General features: G+C 42.2%; 1 protein-coding gene across 1 annotated transcript in view; it reads left to right on the plus strand.

The window, feature by feature from the left end:
- Positions 1–24,716, plus strand: part of FAM20C (FAM20C golgi associated secretory pathway kinase) — a 211,735-nt gene that overhangs the window by 136,807 nt on the left and 50,212 nt on the right. The window contains exons 4-5 of the mRNA XM_056533606.1: positions 11,534–11,626; positions 16,005–16,120. Of these exons, the coding sequence (XP_056389581.1) occupies positions 11,534–11,626; positions 16,005–16,120 (209 nt within the window). The remainder of the gene's footprint in view (positions 1–11,533; positions 11,627–16,004; positions 16,121–24,716) is intronic.

Here is a 24,716-nt window from a genome sequence, read left to right on the forward strand (position 1 = left end):
ACTCTGAGCAGCAGAGAGAGATTTTGTGTCTGATTGGCTAAGGCTGCACACACCTCCCAGTTCTCAGCACTAAAGGGCCATGCTCCCTTTAGTGCTGAGAACTGGGAGATGTGTGCAGCCTTAGCCAATCAGACACAGAATCTCTCTCTCATCAATGCAGGCCAGAAACCACATGGTCTGTGTATTTCAGGAGGGTGGGGGCTGCTTTCAGAGAGGAAATTTGACAGAGTGGATGGCTGGATGATGTCATTCTTTCACTTCATGCATGTAAGTAACAACCAAAGAACAGAAACTGCTTTATATAGCTAATGAATGATATTTAAACAATTAAATAGGTTGATGAGAGGGAAAGGATGGTTTATGAGTTTAGTTCTTAGGAGAACCCCTTTAATATGGACCCATAAGGCCTTTTGCTGAACTCAAGCTGGGTCCTAAAAAGTTGAACAAATTTGCAAATGCTTTGTCCAACTTATCTTGTATCATTTGGTTGTTATTGGCTTTTTAGGTAGCAAGATAATGTCAGCATTTTGCTAAACAGTAAACAGAGAACAATATGTTGCATACTAGAACTAGCCATATACATGCAATAGCTTCTGGTTGACACATAACAATACTACAGTACTTCACTTGACTTTTTCATTTGCCCCTAGCATATTTTCTGGGGGAAGAAAAGATTGGCATGTTGAAATCTGCTGTTTGCCAAATGTCAGTGAATCCCACCAAATATGACGATAATGGTCAACATAAACATGTGTATGGTCAGAATAAAGCTGTTTCAGAGAGAGAGAGAGAGAGAGAGAGAGTAACTGTAAATTCCTGAAAATCAATGCAAAACTGTAAAGTCTCTCTTTTTTGTGAAACGTGTAATTTTACTTCACGTTTCTGAACCTCCTTGCCCCTACTAGAGCCTTTACCAAACAACGCTGACACTGTCCCAGTAAAGTTTGAGCAGCACAGATCTACAATATGAAGCAAACATTTTCTTCCAAGGAAAATGCTTCAAATATTCAATTATTCATGCTCTGCTTTCTTCTAATAAAATAATCAGACCAAAACCGCTGTGACGCTTGGAAAAAGTCCCGAGGCCTGACAGTCTTACGTGCATGAGATGTGGCTTGTCAATGCTCATGGCTGCCACAATTACTGTACCCACAATACGTATAATTAGAAGATTTAGTTGGCATCTTGTCTGCTGGTACTTAATGGCAATTACCGCTGTGGATTTGGATTTGTTGGGGTTTTTTTGTAAGGAATTAGAGTGACACCTTTTGGAGGAGCACCTATATTATGATTATTATTACAAAATTTTTTTGGTTTAATGTTTAGGACTTTGATGTCCCATCTGGGCAACCCTTTGTTAGGAACTTACCTCTGTCGGAAGCGAGTTAACGTTTTCCTAACGATATGCATTTTGCATGTGCTGCCTGTCACATGGTGTAAGGTAAGCAGACCAATCAGAAGGCAGTGACCTGGGGCCAATGAGATTCGGGCAAACGCTTCCCTACACTATTGTAAATAACACAGGCATCTGCTGGCCACTGGTCTCACTACATTCACTGCATTCCTATGTGTTCTGTGTACCTGGACCCTAACCGTTTGCCTTGTCCCTAAGTCTGCCTTCTGTCAGACGTTTTGGACCTAATTCTGCCTCTCCTGGCTTGACATGGTTTGCATTTTATAGTTTTTTGTCTTTGTTTCTGATTCTGCAATGCTCTACTCTCCTGGTTCTGACCCTCTGGCAAGTTTATAGTTTTCTGTTACTGTGTTCAGATTATGGCAAGACTGATTCCTCACCCAACCTGTTTTACTGTTCTTTAGCCCCATACACTTAATTAGTGTAGGTCCCATCACCCAGTTCAGGACCCCACTTAGGACAGATCAGCCAAACAGGTAGGGACAGTGGCTGAGGTGAGTTGAGAGCTTCACTGATCCCTACCTAATTTCACACCCTTCTATAAATGATGATCTGATTATGGCAGCAAAAAGCTTGGGGGCGGATCATTTGCACAGTTTATTGTGCTATGTGTCTGTTACTAAAACTGGTATTCCCAGTGCGCAATTCATCATTAGTTGAACGCTTCATCTATTTTATGGTCTGTGTGCCAGTAGTGCATAAATTATATAATACACCATTCCTTGATTTAGGCTTGAAAAAACCCAACAACTCCCTGGGTAGCATCAGAATGCAACTTTTTTTGCACATTTAATACATTCATCACATAATATATGAATATATGTCACGTACAATTTTATAAAGTTGCAAATTTTTGCTCAGTTTGCAGGCGGTTCAAAATTTTGCAAAATACACAGTTTATATATCAATAATAAATTCTCCCCATGGTCTTCCATAGCACTCATTTACATAAATGATGACTAACTAAAGTAATAAAGTGTCTTTTACAAATAGAGACACTCTGACCAATAAATGAGGAATTAATGGACTGCCTCTATGATGTCTACATACCCTAATAGGAACACCATTTAAACATACATGGAAAATTAAGTAGAAATTACTTAGTTACTAAAAATAATACTAACACATTTGAGGCAAAATTCATTTGTTACAAAAAGCAAAAAAATATATATATATATTTTGTACAAATTTTTTACTTTGATTATACTGTATTTTGTTTTCCCTACAGTGTAGGGGATCATGTATACATGGATCCTGTCCAAATTTCAACATGCAGGAAGTGTGGGTGGGACAAATATGTCTGCTGTGTGAGCCAAGGGCATGTCAAAAAGCCCCAGTACACAGATCCCTGCTTCTCCTCAATGTAAAGAGCCCTGCTTGTCCTCAGTGTACAGAACCCTGCTTGCCCTCAGTGCACAGAGCCCTGCTTGTCCTCAGTGTACAGAGCCCTACTTGTCCTCAGTGTACAGAGCCCTGTTTGTCCTCAGTGTACAGATCCCCGCTTGTCCTCAGTGTACAGAGCCCTGCTTGTCCTCAGTGTACAGAGCTCGCTTGTCCTCAGTGTACAGAGCCCTACTTGTCCTCAGTGTACAGAGCCCTGCTTGTACTTAGTGTACAGAGACCTGTTTGACCTCAGTGTACAGAGCCCTGCTTGTCCTCAGTGTACAGAGCCCTGTTTGTCCTCAGTGTACAGAGCCCTGCTTGTCCTCAGTGTACAGAGCCCTGCTTGTCCTCAGTGTACAGAGCCCTGCTTGTCCTCAGTGTACAGAGCTCGCTTGTCCTCAGTGTAAAGAGCCCTACTTGTCCTCAGTGTACAGAGCCCTGCTTGTACTTAGTGTACAGAGACCTGTTTGACCTCAGTGTACAGAGCCCTGCTTGTCCTCAGTGTACAGAGCCCTGCTTGTCCTCAGTGTACAAAGCCCTGCTTGTCCTCAGTGTACAGAGCCCTACTTGTCCTCAGTGTACAGAGCCCTACTTGTCCTCAGTGTACAGAGCCCTGCTTGTACTTAGTGTACAGAGACCTGCTTGTCCTCAGTGTACAAAGCCCTGCTTGTCCTCAGTGTACAGAGCCCTGCTTGTCCACCCATACTTCCTGTATATTTTCTCTGTACAGAGACACATAGGTAATAGCTGCAGGGACAAGACAGCATTTTTTACCCAAAAATATGCACATTTTTTAACCAATGTACACTACAATTATACATATAATGTTATAATATACATGATATAAATTGTCTTTGCAAATGACAGGTACACTTTAAATGCTACATGACAAGCTGGGAAATTCAGAATGTATCTTTGTATGTGAATGGAGAATAAAATATCAGATAACTGAAAGCCATATTTTCTCTTATCTAATGGAGTGTTTTGAACTGAAACTTTTAGACTATGTTCACACGCCAGAATGTCCATACAGAGAATCTTTGTGCCCGCCCCCTCAATGCAAGTCTATGGGAGGGGATGTGATGTCACAAGGGGGTGGAGTCATGATATCACAATACTCAGGCCCCGTGGTTGTGAGGCTTCAGACACTGCGTGCAGCTGAGACAGTTGGGTGCTGCATGAGAGATTGCGGGGGTCCCCAGTGGCGGGACCCTAGCGATCAGACATCCTTTGGATAGGGGATAAGATGTCTTAGGGCCGGAGTACTCCTTTAATATTCACATCATTAAAGAAGGAGGCCTTAATGTTGTTATTGCAGAAGCATCAAGCCTCAGTGACATCACTGGCCAGCAATAATGTGATTGGTTACTATCCTAAAATGCCAATTTTTAGCATTGTGAAGTAGAAGATCCCGGATGGTTATGTGTTTTCTTTTCCAGCACCAGCTGAGCTGTATAGATACAAATTTTGTCTCCCTCTTTTTTTTTCAGTAGACTAGATGGGTAATGGCGTCTGCTTCATTCATTGTCTAAATGATGGGAATGAGGCAAAGCATGACTGTTTTTGTTCCACACAAGGCACTTATTCTGTTCGAAATAAACTAAACATTGCTTTTCCACCTCGTGGATGCCTAATACTTATTAAAGGCAGGAATAGTAAGTGTGAAGAGTATTTATCTTCATAATGTTCTCAGCTGTAAAATGCCTCATTGCATGGAAACAAAGTAGAGAACTAAAATGCTTATGGAAATGAGAGCGGCGAAAAAACTCATTGCATTAATGTGTCTGTATCTTCTACTAGTTAAGGCCCTTCGAATTCGGAAGCAGAGGAAATGCTAGAAGATTAGAGAGGGTGTCATTCGTTCTGCATATTCAAAGAGGGAGGTTGCTAAACAAAAAGACAGTTCCCCCCCACTCCCAAAAAATAAAGTGAATTTATACCACTTGTGGAATACTTAACACTCAATCATTTACCATGAGACACTGTAATCAGTCTACCAGCACAATTGTAGTATAGGATCAAACATTTAGGGCAAATTCAACAGCTTTGAGTTTCTTAACTTCACATCCAGTGTTTCCAACTTTCACAAAGTGATAAACTTCTAGCTGTTCCTTGGGTCCTGCGCTGGGATCCATCCAGAGCTCCATCTGCATGAAATTCGTATGAAGTCCCTTGGTTCATGTAGATTTTCTCTCTTAGTCTCTTCAAATAGTGAATTTCGATTAGTAGTATGCATCCTTTACAGTCTGACCACAGTGCCACCTCTGTCCATGTCAGGAACTGTCCAGAGCAGGAGAGGTTTGCTATGGGGATGGGCTCCTACTCTGGACAGTTCCTGACACGAACAGAGGTGGCAGCAGAGAGCACTGTGGTCCAGACAGAAAAGAACAAGTCAACTTTCTCTGTAGTATACAGCAGCTGATAAGTACTGGAAGGATTAAGATTTTTTTTTTAATAGAGGTCATTTACAGATCTGTTTAACTTTCTGGAACTAGTTGATTTGAAAAAAAAAAAAAAAAATTCCACCGGAGTACCCCTTTAATGTGTATGGGGAGGTTGGGAGAGATCACCGGCAGGCCAACAACAATTATTGATAGTGTATGGCTGCATTAGGAGAAGAACCTATATAAACTGATGTTGCGTAACCTTCCTATTGCTAATGATTTCTCACCCTTCCTATTGATAACCTACGGTGTTGCTTAGAATGAAGTCCACTTTCATCACACCTTCTGTCAAATTAAAGGGGTACTCCGGTGAAAACCTTTTTTCTTTTAATTCAACTGGTGGCAGAAAGTTAAACATATTTGTAAATTACTTCTATTAAAAAAATCTTAATCCTTCCTGCTGAATACTACAGAGTAAATTCTTTTCTTTCTGGAATGCTCTCTGATGACATCACGAGCACAGTTCTCTTTGCTGATGTTATTATAATAATAACGCTTTATTTATTGTTGTCCTTAGTGGGATTTGAACCCAAGTCCCCAGCACTGCAAGGCAGCAGTGCTAACCACTGAGCCACCATGCTGCCCTTAGCATACATCTGCTATGCACGGTTGCTAAAATGGACAGAGATGTCAGCAGAGAGCACTGTGCTTGTGATGTCATCAGTGTTCCAAAAAGAAAGAAATTTCCTCTGTAGCATTCAGCAGCTAATAAGTACTGGAAGGATTAAGATTTTTTAATAGAAGTAATTTACAAATATGTTTAACTTTCTGCCACCAGTTGATTTAAAAGAAAAAAGGTTTTCACCGGAGTACCCCTTTAACTACATGAATAACCAAGCAGTCTATTTTCTTTATAGACCGTATAACAGCTATATAGTCTATTTTCACTATGGCTTCTAATGCATTATCGTAAGTCCAATACCCTTAATTGAAAAAAAATTGCAGCTTGCAAGGTTACCTCAATATTTTGACATAATTCACCATCGCAGCATGATGCTGATATATTTGTCAAATTTTAGACAGTTGGTTAATTGGCGGAAAATAGTAAAAAAAATAAAAATAAAAAACATAAAAAATCTTGAACTATCCCAGTGGAGGAGGCCTAAGATAAAACATTATTTCCAGCAGAGAAGTACGGCCGCCAGGTGGTTGTCATCTACAGTGAAATGCTACATTTCTATTACTCTTCTATCAGCATTCTACTTGGTACTCCTTCGCTATTGTGAAATAGAAGTCTTCTGGCTTCTGCTGCGGAGAAAATAATGACAAGAGGTTTGAAGAAATTCTCCGAGCTGCAGAACGCACCAGCATTAAATGCATTGTGGCCATCATTTGGAAAACTTCTTGTTTTGATGTCTGGGGAAGATTTACACGAATAAGCTGAAGAATGTAAGATGATAAACTGGGAAGAGAAAAAGTTTTTAGTTTTTTTTCCTTAAAAAATTAATGATGTACAGTGATCCCTCAACTTACAATGGCCTCAACATACAATAGTTTCAACATACAATGGTCTTTTCTGGACCATTGTAAGTTGAAACCAGACTCAACATACAATCTACAGACAGTCCAGATCTGCGAAACATGTCAATGACTGGAAGATCCGACCAATCAGAATGGGCATTTCACTGGTAAAACCCCTGTATTACTGAAGTGTATGCACTGACTGAGGTCTGGTAGCGCCCCCTACAGTACAGGAAGGTATTACATGTTCTGTACACTTTACCTGTACCAGGGTTATCTGCTCCTTTGGACACCAGGTAAGGGCGGCTCCATGTTACTTTTTTAGGACATTGCGTGTTCTGTACAGGACCCTGAAGAAGATCCTGTCCTCTACATAGACCAGTGTTTCCCAAGCAGGGTGCCCCCAGCTGTTGCAAAACTACAACTCCCATCATGCCCGGACAGCCTTTGGCTGTCCAGGCATGCTGGGAGTTGTAGTTTTGCAACAGCTGGAGGCTCCCTGCTTGGGAAACACTGACATAGACAGTGATTTACAGCTCCCAGCAGATCTTTCTTACTTTTATATGTAAGGATTTGCTTTATCTATGTTAGTTATCTACTTATTTTTCTTTAATTTTCACTTTTTCCTAGTTTTTTTTAATGAAATTTTGGTGCCTTTATAACCAATTACCAGGTTTCCATAGAGTTCTGGTCTCAACATACAATGGTTTCAACATACAATGGTCGTCCTGGAACCAATTAATATTGTAACTTGAGGGAGCACTGTATATAGTATGAGAAGCCGGAGCTGCAGGCAACTAATAGACATTTGTGGGAATGTGCTGTTCCTACAGGGATTTAATGATTGTCCCATATGTCACTTATAGAGACTTAAGGTACAATTACAGTTTGTGCATCTGGCTGAACTGACGAGATGAAGGCGACGCTTTCCCTTTAAGGTCGCGGCATTTCTAAATCATTTCCACAAATAAAGAATAGGACCTCCAACATGTCGACGGGATTCAAAGCGCAGGCCTGCGCTTTGAATCCCGTCGACACGTTGGAGGTCCTATTCTTTTGCTAGACTTTATTTGGATTTGGAACAGCTGCAGACGCCTAGCGATCATTGCCTTTTCCCATTGTTGCACTTGGCTGAGTGTAACCCGCTGTGGTAAGCGCTACCTCTGCTCAAGTTAACTGTGTGCAACAACGATATCACACTACGGAGCGCTGTCTGTCCTTTGTTTCACAAATAAAGGATGGGATCTTATGACAAAATAATAAATCGAGTCATTAACCCCTTAAGGACGCAGCCCTTTTTCACCTTAAGGACTGACCCCTTTTTCGCAATTCTGACCACCGTCACTTTACGCATTAATAACTCTAAAACGCTTTTACCGAATTTTTCTGATTCTGACATCGTTTTTTCGTGACATATTCTACTTTATTTTGGTGGTAAATTTTCGTTGTTACTTGCATCCTTTCTTGGTGAAAAATCCCCAAATTTCATGAAAATTTTGAAAATTTAGCATTTTTCTAACTTTGAAGCTCTCTGCTTGTAAGGAAAATGGATATTCCAAATACATTTTTATTTTTATTCACAAACACAATATGTCCACTTTATGTTGGCATCCTAAAATGGACATATTTTTACTTTTTGAAAAAATTAGAGGGCTTCAAAGTAGAGCAGCAACTTTAAAAAATGTCATGAAAATTGCAAAATCTGAAGGGACATATGTTACAGAACTACAACTCCCAGCATGCCTGGGCAGTCTAGGCATACTGAGAGTTGTAGTTTGGCAACATCTGGAGGGCTACAGTTTGGGCACCACTGTAGCAGTGGTCTCCAAACTGTGACCCTCCAGATGTTGCAAAACTACAACTCCCAGCATGCCCAGACAGCCTTTGGCTGTCTGGACATGCTGGGAGTTGCAGTTTGGCACCCACTAGGAAGGGCAGCAGTAAATATCGACCACTGCCCCCCTTCCTTCCCCCTCCTTCCCTACCTGTGCCGTGATCTCCACTGTCTCCAGCGATGAGTGGCGGACCCCACGCATCTTCTCCTCCAGGTACCGGTCTCCATCTTCTCCCCCCATTCTGCCCGACATCCAGGGGTGGGCAGAACGGGGGGTTGCCATGGCAATCCAGTGTCCTGCGCTGCCATTGGTCAGAATCAGTTCTGACCAATGGCAGGGGATAAGAGGAGATCGCAGCACTACCACCTCACTCCTATCCCTCAGGATGATTGGGGCTGTCACTGACAGCTCCGATCATCCCTATTTTCCGTGTGATCGGGTCACCAGAGACCGGAATAGCAGAAAATCGCATGTCTGAATTGACATGCGATTTTCTGCGATCGCCGACATGGGGGGCCTCAGGACCCCCATTGGCGATGTACCGGGATGCCTGCTGAATGATTTCAGCAGGCATCCCGGTCCTGTCCCCAACCGGCTAACAGCAGGGACCGGAATTCCCACGGGCGTATGCATAAGCCCCACGTCCTTAAGGACTCGGGATGCAGGGCGTATGCATACGCCCGGCATCCTGAAGAGGTTAATTTTTTATAACTCAAAAAAAAAAAAGGATGTATTATTGTGTAAGAAGGCACCATATACTGTATGTGTTTACATTTTGGCTTTGAGCATCTGATCTCAGGCTACATGGTGCACCAACATAACCAGACAGCAGGGTGGTGGTGTTTCTGTTTGTTGGAAGTGTTCCCTGAATTTTGGAGAAACTGGAGACCCTCACTACCATAGGCTTTACTTCACCTAGGGCAAAAATACAGTGTGTTGCCCTAGTTGTGGATTATAGGGTTGCTCAGGTACATTAGCAGTCACATCTGGGTCCTGTTTAGACAACAGGGTGGGGGTGTTTCTCTTTGATAAATGTGATCTTAAAATGTTGGAAAAATTGTACACTCTTATTGATATAGGAATGGCTAGTCTATACTTCATCAGTGGAAATGATTCTATTTGCTGCCCTAGTAGTCGATTGTAATAGCAGTGAGTCTTGGTCAGCATCAATATCACATGGGAGATCTGGACCCTAATGCATAATTTATTACTGATGCTTAGGAACTTTAGTGTTCTATCCCTGTATCTAAATTCCATGACCAAGGCACCATGGCTTGTTGGTACCCGTTGGCATCTTGAAGTACTGTGTACAAATACTATGGCCCCAACAGCTGATCAGTGAGGATGCTAAGAGTTGGATTCCCATTTGTCCAATATTGAGAATAGGCCACCATTTTTAAAATCCCTAAGTATGAAAACTGGTGCAAGAAAGAAAATTAAGGTGTTGCCCATGGCAACCCTCGGATTTATATATATATATATATATATATATATATATATATATATATATATACAAGAATTGGCGTGAGACAGCACCGGGGACCAACCTCCGTGCATGTGAAACACCCAGGCAGCCAGCCTGGTGTTAGTGTATGCAAAGTTCAGGAATCACAGCACCAATAGGTCAAGGATCTTCATAAGCTGGTTTCTTTATTCACCCCAAAAGTTACATATATATATATATATATATATATATATTTTTTTTTTTTTTTTTTTTTTCCAAAGTGGGTTTGGACTATGTCTTTCATGTGAATACAACCAATATAGAGATCTAAAAAGAGGCACTAAGCAAGCAACACTGTAACAGTAGCCTATTTGGGATTGGTATTTTTTGGACTGCCTACTCTTACATGTAAATTGTCAATTCTCTTTTAAGACTGTCAAATAATCCAGAACTTCTGATCATCCAGGGCTCATCAGGCCTCATTCATCCTGACTTAAAGGAATGTTATTGAAAATTATGGGAAATTGTGGGTGTTAATATGTTCAGAAATAGAATTAGACAACCACATAACGTCATGTGTTCATTTTCCTCTTACTCCAAACCACAGACACTCATAAGTGGTGGAGTTGAATGCAAACAGTAGAGCACCCCCTTTAGGTCTATCCATGACATTGCATTTAAAAGTGTTTTAAAAGATACTGGGGGGGGGGGGGGGGGGGATTTATCAAAACTTGTCCTGAGGAAAAGTTGCTGAGTTGCCCATAGCAACCAATCAGATCACTTCTTTCATTTTGGAAAAGGCCTCTGAAAAGTAAAAGAAGCAATCTGATTGGTTGCTATGGGCAACTCAGCAGCTTTTCCTCTGGACAGATTTTGAGAAATCTCCCTCATTGTCTTTAAAGGGGTACTCCGGCCCTAAGACATCTTATCCCCTATCCAAAGGATAAGATGTCTGACCACGGGAGTCCCGCAGCTGGGGACCCCCGCAATATTGCATTCAGCACCCACATCGGGGAGCTGCACACCGCGCTGCCAGCTCAGAATCTGCTGTGTGACGACCACAGGGCCGGAGTATGGTGACGTCACGACTCTGACCCCATGTGACTACACACCCCACCCCTGCTATGCAACTCTATGGGAGGGGCATGACGGCCATCACGCCCCCTCCCACAGAGTTGCATAGCGGGGGCCGGGCATGACGTCACACAGGGCGGAGTCGGGACGTCACGATACTCCGGCCCTGTGGTCGTCACACAGCAGATTCTGAGCTGGCAGCGCGGTGTGCAGCTCCCCGATGTGGGTGCTGAATGCAAGATTGCGGGGGTCCCCAGCGGCGGGACACCCGCGGTCAGACATCTTATCCCCTATCCTTTGGATAGGGGATAAGATGTCTTAGGGCCGGAGTACTCCTTTAATGTGGAAGTTGGCCCGCCTACCTACTGAGTTACTATGCTAGGTTGTTCCTGATGGATCTATTTTTTGTACAATATGACACATTATGTTCTTTTTTTACATCACATGTTAATTCCATATCATCTTTTGTATTTTCTAGGCAGACGAGAGAACAAGAAACGCCCCCGGACTTCTTCTACTTTTCTGATTATGAGAGGCATAACTCCGAGATTGCTGCTTTCCATTTAGACAGGTGAGACCATATAAGAGGAAGATCTACAAAATTCTTCCCATATAGGGATTTGTCGGACATAACCTTCATGTTCCATGTCAACAGGAGACATTTTGTGGTGGCATTATGTAGTCGATGTTTTTTTTTTTCTTTTTCTTTTTTCTTTTCGAATTGGAATCCTGCAATCGTTTTTATAGGATCTATATTGCCTGGCTTCTTTCCATACTGTCAGGCCTTAGACATTGTATGGTTGCTATGGCAACAATACCATCTGATCTCCTTTCTGTGTTTCCTGGCATATGGAGGGCGACGAAAATGCCAGCAAAACTGCAAGTACCCATTAAAGCCAGAAAAAAAAAAACGTAAACTATATATTTTAGGAATTTTTTTAGACATATTTTTCTTTATATAATTATTGCTTTTTGGTAGTATATCTTAAAAAAAGAAAAGCAAAACGCTATCCTATATTTTACATTGACTTTTAAAATCGAGTCCACTTCTACATCCCTCTAAATCACAGCTAGGAATCATAAAGCCATAACAAGCAAGACAACAAGCAATTCAGTGCTGAGCAATGTCAATGATTTACAGAGTGTGCGGCTCAGAATGGACACATTTAATACAGCCTCACTGAGCCAAACACAAGCAGATGGAGCTCCCTCATCCAGTGCACAATGGGCCTCGTACCTAAAGGGGACCAGATGATAATCTTGTCCATGTAATCTGGAATCAGACGTCAACAGACACAGATACATGGATAATTGCGATAGTATATTAGCCGACCCATGCAATACTAATTAGGGCACCATATGCAGATGAAGACGAGACTGGCAATATGCTATTACGTGTTTGTAATCCTAGACGCAAGGCATAGATACATCTGTGTGTATTGCTATGTATTGAAATATTTAGAGTTTATCATATTCAATGTAATTATCTATCATTAAATGTTACAGGAAGATTAGAGCAATGAGCATTTTATTATGGAATTCAAGGGTAAATGAAGCCCTCTCTCTTAATATGCATAATAACCAGGGCTCAAGACCTGCAGGAACATGTGGGAGCTGTGTTCCTGCACTTTTTCCACAGCAGGAACACAGTTCCCATTAGCAGGAGTCCTGCAGGACCAGCCCTTGAGTGGAAATCTTGGGTGAGTTCCTGCACTTTTTTTCCCCCAGGACTTGACCCCTGGTAATAACTGCAGGTGAGGCTTTGTCCCCATTTAAGTCATTGGGGGAGATTTATCAAAACCTGTGCAGAGGAAAAGTTGCCCAGTTGCCCATGGCAACCAATCAGATTTCTTCTTTCATTTTAAACAAGATCTCGGTAACATGAAAGAAGCGATCTGTTTGGTTGCTATGGGTAACTGGGCAACTCTCCATTTGCACAGGTTTTGCTAAATCTCCCCCATTGTCCTTACCTGGTTACAACGGTGCGTTCCCATACCACATGTCACATGTATAGATATTGGTGCTGTTCGACACAGAAAGTATGTACAGGAGAAGGGATTCCTGTCTGTCGCTGTTGGTTTAGAGCAGCGATGCACACGGCATTACGTGCATTGCCGCTCACTGTAAATTCTATGGGCCCAATGTTATTATTATGCTCGCAGTACAGTGAATGCATTGCTGATCATGCACACTTGTCTAGATTCACCAAAAGTGCCATGATGTAGCATTGCCATGGTTATGATTGCAAATGCTTCTTTTGTAAAGGGAGCCTATGTGGCTGCACTATTCCCCATTGGTGGTGAATGTAGGTGGCCCAGGTGGCAAATAAAGTCCAGGAAACAAGGAGTTTAAGGTTAACACCTTCATTTTACTGGTATAGATGCTTGATGTTTACAACTTTTGAATATTCAAAGGCATCATACTTTTAGAAAAGTCTCAACAACATAACGGTGCAGCGGCTGATGTTTTCCCCGGCAGACGTTAGCTACGCTGTCCTTCTCCTTACTTGCTAGCTTAGACAGTATAACTCACTAGTGTAGACGGTCTTATGTTTAGCATGCTGTCTCTTTTTCTGTTGGGTGGAATTTGTCCCTTTTGGTTTACAGCAATTGTGACACATGTAGAGCTGTCCCTTCGAGCACAACTCTCTTCTTTTTAGGTACCCAGCAAAATTGGGCCTACCCTATAACTAGTGTTGCTCGCGAATATTCGCAATGCGAATTTTATTCGCGAATATCGCATATTCGCGAATATTCGCGAATATAGCACTATATATTCGTAATTACGAATATTATTATTATTTTTTTTTTCACAGTACACATCACAGTGATCATCCCTCTCTGCTTTCAGCTTGTGTGGTCTAAAGAAGGCTCTAATACTACTGTGTGAGACTGGTGTGCGAATTTTCGCTTATGTTAATTTTGTATATGCAAATTTTCACATATGTTAATTTTTGCATACGCGAATTTTTCGCATATGCGAAAATAAAACGAGAATATTGCGAATATGCGAATATTCGCGAATATATGACGAATATTCATCCATATATTCGCGAATATTCGCAAATTCGAATATGGCCTATGCCGCTCAACACTACCTATAACCCCCACTGAGGAGTGTTGTGGAACCCACTGGGAGAGATTTATCAAATTATGTGCAGAGGAAAAGTTTAGCAGTTGCCCATAGCAACCAAACAGGTTGCTTCTTTTTTTTCAAAGGCCTTTTCAAAAATGTAAGAAGAAATCTGGTTGGATACTATGGGCAACTGGTCAACCTTTCCTCTGCACAAGTTTTGATAACTCTCCCCCACTGTCCCTAAACCTGCACGGGGCAAGCCATCCCAGAACATCCATCCCATCTTTGCTACAGGCCCCTATATAATCTAAGCTACACCCCGAGCTACAATGAGCTCCAGCCCTGTCTAGACTGTCGCTACATGTGCTTCTCTCTATAGCCCTGTATTGTGAAGCCATGGCCAAGTGAATATATATTCAATCATATAAAACATGGTACAAAACAAAGCATAATAAAAACAATATTAAACATTTTGAGATACTTTTAAAGAAAACCAGTAGCGGCACTGTTACCAATCCGTATCACAGCTCTCACCTACGGAAATGCGGATCTTCACTGTGGGTTTTCAGGGTAACAACCGGCGGTGGTGCTAGAACAGTATTAGAAAGTAGTGATGAGTGGCAGGGGCCATATTCGAATTTGCAAAATTTCACGAATATATTGAAGATTATTCGTCCTATGTTCGCAAAATTCGCATATTCGCTGTGTTTGTTCACTTTTTGTTCCATGCGGAAATTCGTATGGAAAATTTGCATAAAAATTCGTCATTACCAATATATAGCACTAGAAAATATTCATGAAATCGCGAAGTGCCGATATTCGCGATAAAAATTTGCATTACAAATATTCTTGCTCAACACTATTAGAAAGCATCCATCATTAACTGTAATACTAGAGACAAAAATATATCCTGCACTCACTGCAGTAATAAGGGTCATTCGGCTCCCATCCCGGACCTCCAACAGATGGGTTGACGAGGTTGGCGTGGGGCGCTCAGAGGCGACTGCCAGCAGTTTCGCGCAGCGTGGTGCGCTTCTTCCGGCCTCGTACGAGGCCGGAAGAAGCGCTCCATGCTGCGCGAAACTGCCAGAAGTCGCCTCTGAGCGCCCCACGCCAACTTCGTCAACCCGTCTGTTGGAGGTCCGGGATGTTAGCCGAATGACCCTTATTACTGCAGTGAGTGCAGGATATATTTTGGTCTCTATTATTATAGTTATTAAACATTTAAAGCTTTTATTTCATTTTGCAGGGCACCACGATTGTCTATTGTATTGGCCATCAAATGCTATCGGACCACGATGACCTTGAAACGGTCAGATCCATGGACAACCAAAAACAAGGCTCTTACAGTGTGTGTCATTTGGGTCCCTCCAGCCATTGTAAAAACTGCAGCCCTCAGCAAGCAATGAAAATCCAATAAAGTGCTGGAAATTTTAAAATTACAACAGCTGGAAAGTCAAAAATTTCACACTAATATAGTTAGATATTGCAAGAAGGTTTTAGAGACCACAAGGCAGAATGTGGAAAAAAAGAATTAAAAAAATTCCACTATATGTATTAAATCAGATTTGGGGACAGACTTCGAAGAACTTCTTCTTCTCATTCCGCTCTGGCTCGCGAAATCTGCCATAGCGGCGCTGTTATTTGCCATCTCCTGTTCTGTTTGTGATTAAGCCATGGCTGGAGTTCTTAAAGGATTAGACATCCCTTGATAAAAGCCATCAACTTTTATGTCCTTGAAATTGTGACATTGTCAGCGTAGAAAAAAAAAAAAAAAAGCCTTCCGAATAATGGCCTGTGGTCATTCCCAGCAATAAACGTTCTGCGTTGACTTTTAATACAATATATTAAGCTTTTTATATTCCTCCTTGCAGGATTCTGGATTTTCGCCGTGTTCCACCCGTCGCTGGCAGATTGGTGAACATGACCAAAGAAATAAGAGATGTGACGAGAGATAAGAAGCTGTGGAGGACATTTTTCATTTCTCCAGGTAACAGAAGCGTCACTGGGGACTTATGTGAATAATACATTGAATCTTTACCGATGTTATGACTAAATGGTGTTATTAAAGGGGTATTCCATTTTTTTTTTACCTATTAAAGGGGTACTCCCGTGGAAAACTATTTATTTTTTATTTTTTTTAAATCAACTGGTGCCAGAAAGTTAAACAGATTTGTAAATCACTTCTATTAAAAAATCTTAATCCTTCCAGTACTTTTTAGGGGCTGTATACTAAAGAGAAATCCAAAAAAGAAATGCATTTCCTCTGATGTCATGATGACCACAGTGCTCTCTACTGACCTCTGCTGTCCATTTTAGGAACCGTCCAGAGCAGCATATGTTTGCTATGGGGATTTTCTCCTGCTCTGGACAGTTCCTAAAAGGGACAGCAGAGGTCAGCAGAGATAACTGTGGTCATGACATCAGAGGAAATGCATTTCTTTTTTGGATTTCTCTTTAGTATACAGCCCCTAAAAAGTACTGGAAGGATTAAGATTTTTTAATAGAAGTGATTTACAAATCTGTTTAACTTTCTGGCACCAGTTGATTTAAAAAATAAAGTATTACATGGGAGTACCCCTGATGTGTGCCCCTGATGCCAAGTTATGCATTTTGTACATTTACTTGTGTTACCTGTCAGGGGTGGATCATCCTTTTTTTGTATTTTCATGCTTCCTCAGATTCAGCTTTTCTCTGCACTATATATTACTGTCGTCTCGAGCCTTTCATAGGATTTTGTGCGGCCCGAGACAACAGCTATCGATCACATGGGGCTTGGCTTCTTCTCATCTTGCCTTACAAGCCAGCCTCCGGATGGCATGTGTGGCCCATCTGTGTGGCCCCTCCAAGCTCTATTTGTATACTACTGCTATCGCTATGGGATCAGGATATATAGTAGATATACACTTCTCCTGGGGTAGTGTTCACACATTGCATATCCTGCTGTTTTTCAGGTTTTTTTATGACAAATTATGGTAAAAAGTGCTATTTTACTGCAATTGTGCAAATAATGGCCGATAAGTGTAATTTTTATTGCAATTTTGGAAACCTCAAGTGTAATTATAAGTCAAATCACTTTCACCTGATGGCAATGTTTCTCTAAAGAACGTACTTTGAATTAAAAAAAATGCATCAAAATGAATCTAATTAGTTCACCTGGGTGATCTCCATCACCTGCAGCCTGATTAGATGACTTTATGTAGTGATCAAACACTACACTCTCAGCCAGGGGATTCATGGGAAATGTAGGCAGCATAATTAAGTAATTTTAGTGACAGATTTGCAATCAGAAATGGGTGAAAACCAATGTCTGTAAAGTCAGCTAAAACAGGTAAGCAGATGGCGTACATAAGAACCACTACATTCATCTATATCATCTATATAAACAAAACCAAAATCCCTGGAGTGCTTCTTTAGGTGTTTTGATCTAGAAATTATACCACGTGAACACCATTATTACAAAAGCGGATGCTGTCGTGTAAGAGCAGTAAGATTATGGAATTCTCTATTATAAGTTTTTGTGATGGTTGATTTAATTATTCAAGAGAGTTCTGCATGCCTTTCTTAAAAAAATATACATTCATTTTACAAGTTATAAGTACCGTATTTTTCGCCCTATAGGACGCACCGGCGTATAAGATGCACCCAATTTATAGGTGCAAAATCTTAAAAAATAAAGATTTTGAACCCAATAGTGGTCTTCAACCTGCGGACCTCCAGATGTTGCAAAACTACAACTCCCAGCATGCCCGGACAGCCGTTGGCTGTCCGGGCATGCTGGGAGTTGTAGTTTTGCAACATCTGGAGGTCCGCAGATTGAAGACCACTGCATAGGAGGTAATACTCACGTGTCCCCGCCGCTCCGGACCCGTCACCGCTGCCCTGGATGTCGCTCCATCGCTGTCGCCGTGTCCCCGTCGCTCTGAAACGTCTCTGCTGCCGGCCGGGTATCCTCGCTCTCCGTCGCCGTCATCACGTCGTTATGCACGCTGACGCACGTACGCGACGACGTGATGATGAGGAAGGAGAGCGCCGGCCATACAGGGGATCCCTGAACGGAGAAGACACCGAGGAGGCAGGTAAGGTCCCTCCCGGTGTCCTGAAAGCACTAACCTGGCTATTCTGTCAGGCTGTTCGGGACCGACGCTGTGAAGTCACGGCGGTCCCGAACAGCCCGACTGAACAGCCGGGTTAGTGTCACTTTCCCTTCAGACGCGGCGGTCAGCTTTGATCGCCGCGTCTGAAGGGTTAATACAGGGCATCACTGCGATCGGTGATTTCCTGTATTAGCTGTTGATGGCCGCAGGGACCGCCGCGATAGGGGTGTATTCGCCTATAAGACACAACGACTAAAGAAGAAAAAGTGCGTCTTATACGGCGAAAAATACGGTACTAGATATTTAGAGGTGGGCGTTGATCTATCATATTTGGAGTCAAGAATGAATTTTTTCTATGGGACCATTGGCATCAGCAAGGTTTTTTTTTGCCTTCCTCTGGATCAACAGAGTAGGGTTATCGTTTGACATAATGTTCTTTTTTTAACCTTCTCCACTATGTAACATATAGGGAGAAAACAAAATAAATACAATAGTACATTTGGACTGAAATTCTCCTTTAATGTCCTATATTGTCTCAGCAATATGGCTGCTTTGTCTCAACCTTTTTTTGCGGGGAAGGAGCATAAGAAGCCCCGTTTAAAGTATGATAAATAATACCGTCAGCTCTTTATGCCTCGTAATATTAGGCATGAGGCATATTTCTTCCATTTATCAGAGCTACTCAGTTGGGAGCTGCATTTACTCCAGGGACGCCGGAGCCGTGTTTGCAGGTCAGATCTTCTCGCTATTGTGTTACTGAAGGAGCAGGCTAATAGCATTTTCTCCCCTTGAGTAATGATTGAAGATGTTACAGTATTGGTGAAGCACTTTCCTGAGCTCATGCGCTGATTCTTGAGCGTACATCCTCTAATGATATGTAATGCGTTTTCCTCGCCGTTGTTAATTATGTCGGCATTAGCATGCAGCCGACCGTTCTTGCTCTCCCCGCGAGCCTGCTTATTTATTGGGCCTGAAATTTGCTTTATTTGTAAATGGAATGCGATCAGGAGTTGATGGGCTGTAAGTGGACACAGTCCATAAAGCATGGATACATACAAATATGACAAGGGCAATAAATCATCTGTCCAGAAATAATTGAAAGCACGTGTTGGGCTGGTGTCATCCTTTCGGCAGGGAGGCTCTGAAATGTATTGCTTCAGGCAGATGATGTGGTCAGATAAAGCAGGCGAGAAGGGTTCGGCTGCCGGATCTAAAGAATGTGACTATAATCAGACGTGGAATAGGCTCCCATTACTTCCTATTTCAGTCTTAAAGGGGTACTCCGTTGCTAGACATCCATTCATGTCTATGGGAGGGGGCGTGACGGCTGTCACGCCCCCTCCCATAGACATGAATGGAGGGGGTGTGGTGTGACACCACGAGTGGAGTGGCGTGGAGTAACATCGTGACCATGGCCGCCCAAACCCAGCGTTATGAACATGTTCAAAACCCCGGGTGTCTGCACGGAGATCACGGGGGTTCCAGCGGCCGGACCCCATGATCAGACATTTTAACCCCTATCCTTTGGAGATGTCTGGCAACGGAGCATCCCTTTAAAGGCAATGTATGATCAGAAAATTGCCTATTGTTTAAATTGGCTTTAATGGTGAATTTTTTTTCAACAAAAAGTTTTCATACTGGCCATTATACGGTGAGCAGTCACGGTATACATACAGGGGAAGGATGATGTATCTAGCTTCCAGAAAAAAAACAACTTGGAAATCATTAGATATGCAATAAAAACTGAATACAAAAAGTACATAAAGAAGAAATCATATACCATGGTGTGCCCATAGGTTTTAATAAACCAGACCTAGTCAAATTCGGACAGCCTTTGGTCTGTTTTACATGAGTATGCAATTTATTTGCGGGTCACAAAAGTGACTAGGTCTATGGAACCCTATGAACATGCCAAAATATACCTGCAGCGCACAATATAAATAGTAAAAAAAAAAAAAAATTAATTTAAATATATATATATATACCATATATTATAATTGTTTTTACTATTATTATTAATGATTATTATTATTATTATTATTTTTTTTTACTTTTATTATATATTTATTTCTAATATTCTGAAGTCTTTTCTAGGTTGCTTAGCAATCATTTGATTTCCTGATATTCTATTTGCTATACCGTAGACTACCTTGCCATGTTGCACCGAATTGTCTTTGTTTCCTTCCATTGTGATTCCAGCCTAAAAAATGGGGAAAAAAATATAAGGGAAAAAAAAAAGATAATTTAAATTGTCTACTATCTATGAACTACCTTGGGTGGGGGGGCAGGATCACAATGGATAGCAAACGAGGAGACGCTACATTTTATGTTTGGATTGTGTTTTCTAGTTTGTGGATTACCGGTTCTGTGTAGGCGTAAGCCGCCGTTGTGTACTCCGCAGGACTAAGTGGGATTAAGACCCGCAGCCTGTGAGTTTCCTAGTGAAGCGCAGAACACCGGGCTATTCATTATATAGGACGCAGGCAATGAGACTGATGAAGGCCACGCTGAAGTCATTTAGGCAAACATTAAAAAGCCAGAGATAAGTCAGAATAATCAGCTCAAAGCTGTGATATGTTTTATAGGTTTTTCTTCATCCTACAGCCGAGGAAGAAATGCTGCCATGTACAGGCGGCTCAGGCGCTAATTGAAGCAACCATTTAGGGAAATCAATATCATGGGCCGAGGGGGGCTTCTTCTGTTCATATCAATCAGGCCGAAGAGAGGCCAATCAGCTGATAGTCTAGATGCTGTAAAGGAAAACTCTGTAGCAATTCTGTCGAACTAATAAAAGAGTTTAGATATATTTTCCTCTTAAACTTTTATATACCGTATTTTTCGTCCTATAGATTTTGAACCCAATAGTGGTCTTCAACCTGCGGACCTCCAGATGTTGCAAAACTACAACTCCCAGCATGCCCGGACAGCCGTTGGCTGTCCGGGCATGCTGGGAGTTGTAGTTTTGCAACATCTGGAGGTCCGCAGATTGAAGACCACTGCATAGGAGGTAATACTCATGTGTCCCCGCCGCTCCGGACCCGTCACAACTGCCCTGGATGTCGTTCCATCGCTGTCGCCGTGTCCCCGTCGCTCCGGAACGTCTCTGCTGCCGGCCGGGTATCCTCGCTCTCCGTCGCCGTCATCACGTCGTTACGCACACCGACGCACGTACGCGACGACATGATGACGAGGAAGGAGAACGCCGGCCATACAGGGGATCCCTGAACGGAGAAGACACCGAGGAGGCAGGTAAGGTCCCTCCCGGTGTCCTGTAAGCACTAACCCGGCTATTCAGTCGGGCTGTTCGGGACCGCCGCGGTGAAATCGCGGCGGTCCCGAACAGCCCGACTGAACAGCCGGGTTAGTGTCACTTTCCCTTCAGACGCGGCGGTCAGCTTTGATCGCCGCGTCTGAAGGGTTAATACAGGGCATCACCGCGATCGGTGATGTCCTGTATTAGCCGCGGGTCCCGGCCGTTGATGGCCGCAGGGACCGCCGCGATAGGGGTGCATTCGCCGTATAAGACGCACCGACTTTTCCCCCCCAGTTTTGGGGAAGAAAAAGTGCGTCTTATACGGCGAAAAATACGGTAGATTGTTACTGTTTGCTACATTATTAAAGGGCTTTAACAGTTTGATCGAAACGTGTACTAACAGCCTCATGTTACCTTTTGTAAATTTTACTGAGAAGCCAAGATCAATGTATAGTGTGTGTGGATACGTGTCCGTGTCTTTTTTTTTCTTCTAAATTTGTTAGTAATTATAAAAGGGAACCTATCCCCAGAAAATCTGGCTTTAAAGGGGTACTCCACTGGAAAACATTTAGTTTTAAATCAACTGGTGCCAGAAAGTTAAACAGATTTGTAAATCTTAGAGTTAAACATTTTTTGGAAACAAATAAACCTACCCCTCGCTATTGCTCACCAATTTTGATCTCATTTTTAGTGTTGAGCGGCATAGGCCATATTCGAATTCGCGAATATTCGCGAATATATGGACGAATATTCGTCATATATTCGCGAATATTTGCATATTCGTTATATTCTCGTTTTATTTTCGCAAATGCGAAACTTCGTGTATGCGAAAATTAACATATGTGAAAATTAGCATATACAAAATTAACATACGCGAAAATTCGCATATGCGAAAATTTGCATGTGCTAATTTTCGTATATGCGAATTTTCGCACGCCAGTCTCACACAGTAGTATTACAGCCTTCTTTACACCACACAAGCTGGAAGCAGAGAGGGGTGATCACTGTGATGTGTACTGTGAAGAAAAAAAATAAGAAAAAACGAATATTCGTAATTACGAATATATAGCGCTATATTCGCGAAATTCGCGAATTCGCGAATATGCGATATTCGCAAATAATATTCGAATTGCGAATATTCGCGAGCAACACTACTCATTTTTAAATAACGAAACATCAAAAGGATTACGGCAAATTTACGATGTAATGGACAATCGCTCTAAGTTCCAACACGTAGGCCCATATCTAGCATGGGAAAGAGATCTTGTACAAACATATACAGAACAGGAATGGACCTATGCGTTTAAGGTAGCCCACTTATCACTGACAGCAGTCCCACATATAGAGGCTATAGTTAAAACTAACCTAAGATGGTATTACTCCGCTGATAGGTTCCATAAGATATCCTCGGTGAGTTCTGAAAAATGTTGGCGAAACTGTGGGGGGGAAGGGATCCCTTAAACATATTTTATGGCTATGCCCAAGTCTTCTGGCATAAAGTAGAACAATTACTAGTAAACATCACCTGCATCCCAAGTAAATTGACACCACAAAAAGCATTGTTACTATTACAAATGCAAATATATCCGGTAAAAATGCGATTTTTGGTATGCAAGATTTTAGTGGCCGCAAAGCTAGTTCTCTGCAGATACTGGAGGCAAGCACAGATTCCTGAAGTGAATGAAATAATAAATAGGATACAACACTGTTATAAATTAGAGGAAATTATAGCGATTGGAAACAATCAGAGTATACCCTTTTATAAAAAATGGGAATTATCGAACACATTTAGGGGAGGAATAGGAAGTCAACAATAAAATAGGAAAGATCAGAAGAAGATATAAAAAGAGAAAGTTAATGTACTAAGAAACACATTAAGGAAACAGAAGAGAGAAGGATACAGAGGGGGGCACCGCGGAGTGGGAGATAGATATAATTGATGGGTGGAAGGGTATAGTATAAGTGTATAGAAGTATGTGATGAATTTATGTACATGGAATATGCATGCTTATTTGTATATGATGAAAAAATCTATAAAAAGTAAAGGAAAAAAAAAACAGATTAGTAAATTACTTCTATTAAAAAATCTTAAAGGGGTACTCCGCCCCTGGCATCTTATCCCCTATCCAAAGCATAGGGGATAAGATGTTAGATCGCCGCGGTCCCGCTGCTGGGGACCCCGGGGATCGCCGCTGCGGCACCCCGCCATCATTACTGCGCAGAGCGAGTTCGCTCTGTGCGTAATGACGGGCGATACAGGGGCCGGAGCAGCGTGATGTCATGGCTCCGCCCCTCATGACATCACGGCCCATCCCCTTAATGCAAGTCTATGGCAGGGGGCGTGACGACCGCCACGCCCACTCCCATAGACTTGTATTGACGGGGCGGGCCGTGACGTCACAAGGGGCGGAGCCGTGACGTAACGATGCTCCGGCCCCTGTATTGCCCGTCATTACGTGCAGAGCGATCTGCAGAGCAGTAATGATACCGGGGTGCTGCAGCGGCGATCCCCGGGGTCCCCAGCAGCGGGACCCCGGCGATCTGACATCTTATCCCCTATCCTTTGGATAGGGGATAAGATGTCTAGGGGAGGAGTACCCCTTTAATAATTCCAGTACTTATCAGCTGCTGTTATGATCCACAGGAAGTTCTTTTCTTTTTGAATTTCCTTTCTGCCTGACCACAGTGCTCTCTGCTGACACCTCTGTCCATTTTAGGAACTTTCCAGAGTAGGAGCAAATCCCCATAGAAAACTTATTCTGCTCTGGACAGTTCCTAAAATGGACAGAGGTGTCAGCAGAGAGCACTGTGATCAGGCAGAAAGGAAATTCAAAAAGAAAAGAACTTCCTGTGGATCATAACAGCAGCTGATAAGTACTGGAAGGATTAAGATTTTTAATAGAAGTAATTTTCAAATCTGTTTAACTTTCTGGCACCAGTTGATTTAAAACAAAATTATTTCCAATGGAGTACTCTTTAAATGGGCATTGCCAGAATTTAAAACTTTGTATATGTTGTACATGTTGGCAAAACATTTTCAGATATACTTCATAAAAATGTATCTCCTGTTATAGAAATCATAGCTTATAGAAAAGACCAATGGGGTCCCCATACTGTCCAGAACAAAATACTGTCCCGCTACAGCATCATCTTTGTCCCAGCTGAAGCACAGGCATGGACAGGAAGTAAGGGAAGGACTAGCACTCCTCTGTGCTCACTTCTGTCCTATCAGACTG

The sequence above is a fragment of the Hyla sarda genome, chromosome 8, assembly GCF_029499605.1.
Source record: "Hyla sarda isolate aHylSar1 chromosome 8, aHylSar1.hap1, whole genome shotgun sequence".
Taxonomy (NCBI): domain Eukaryota; kingdom Metazoa; phylum Chordata; class Amphibia; order Anura; family Hylidae; genus Hyla; species Hyla sarda.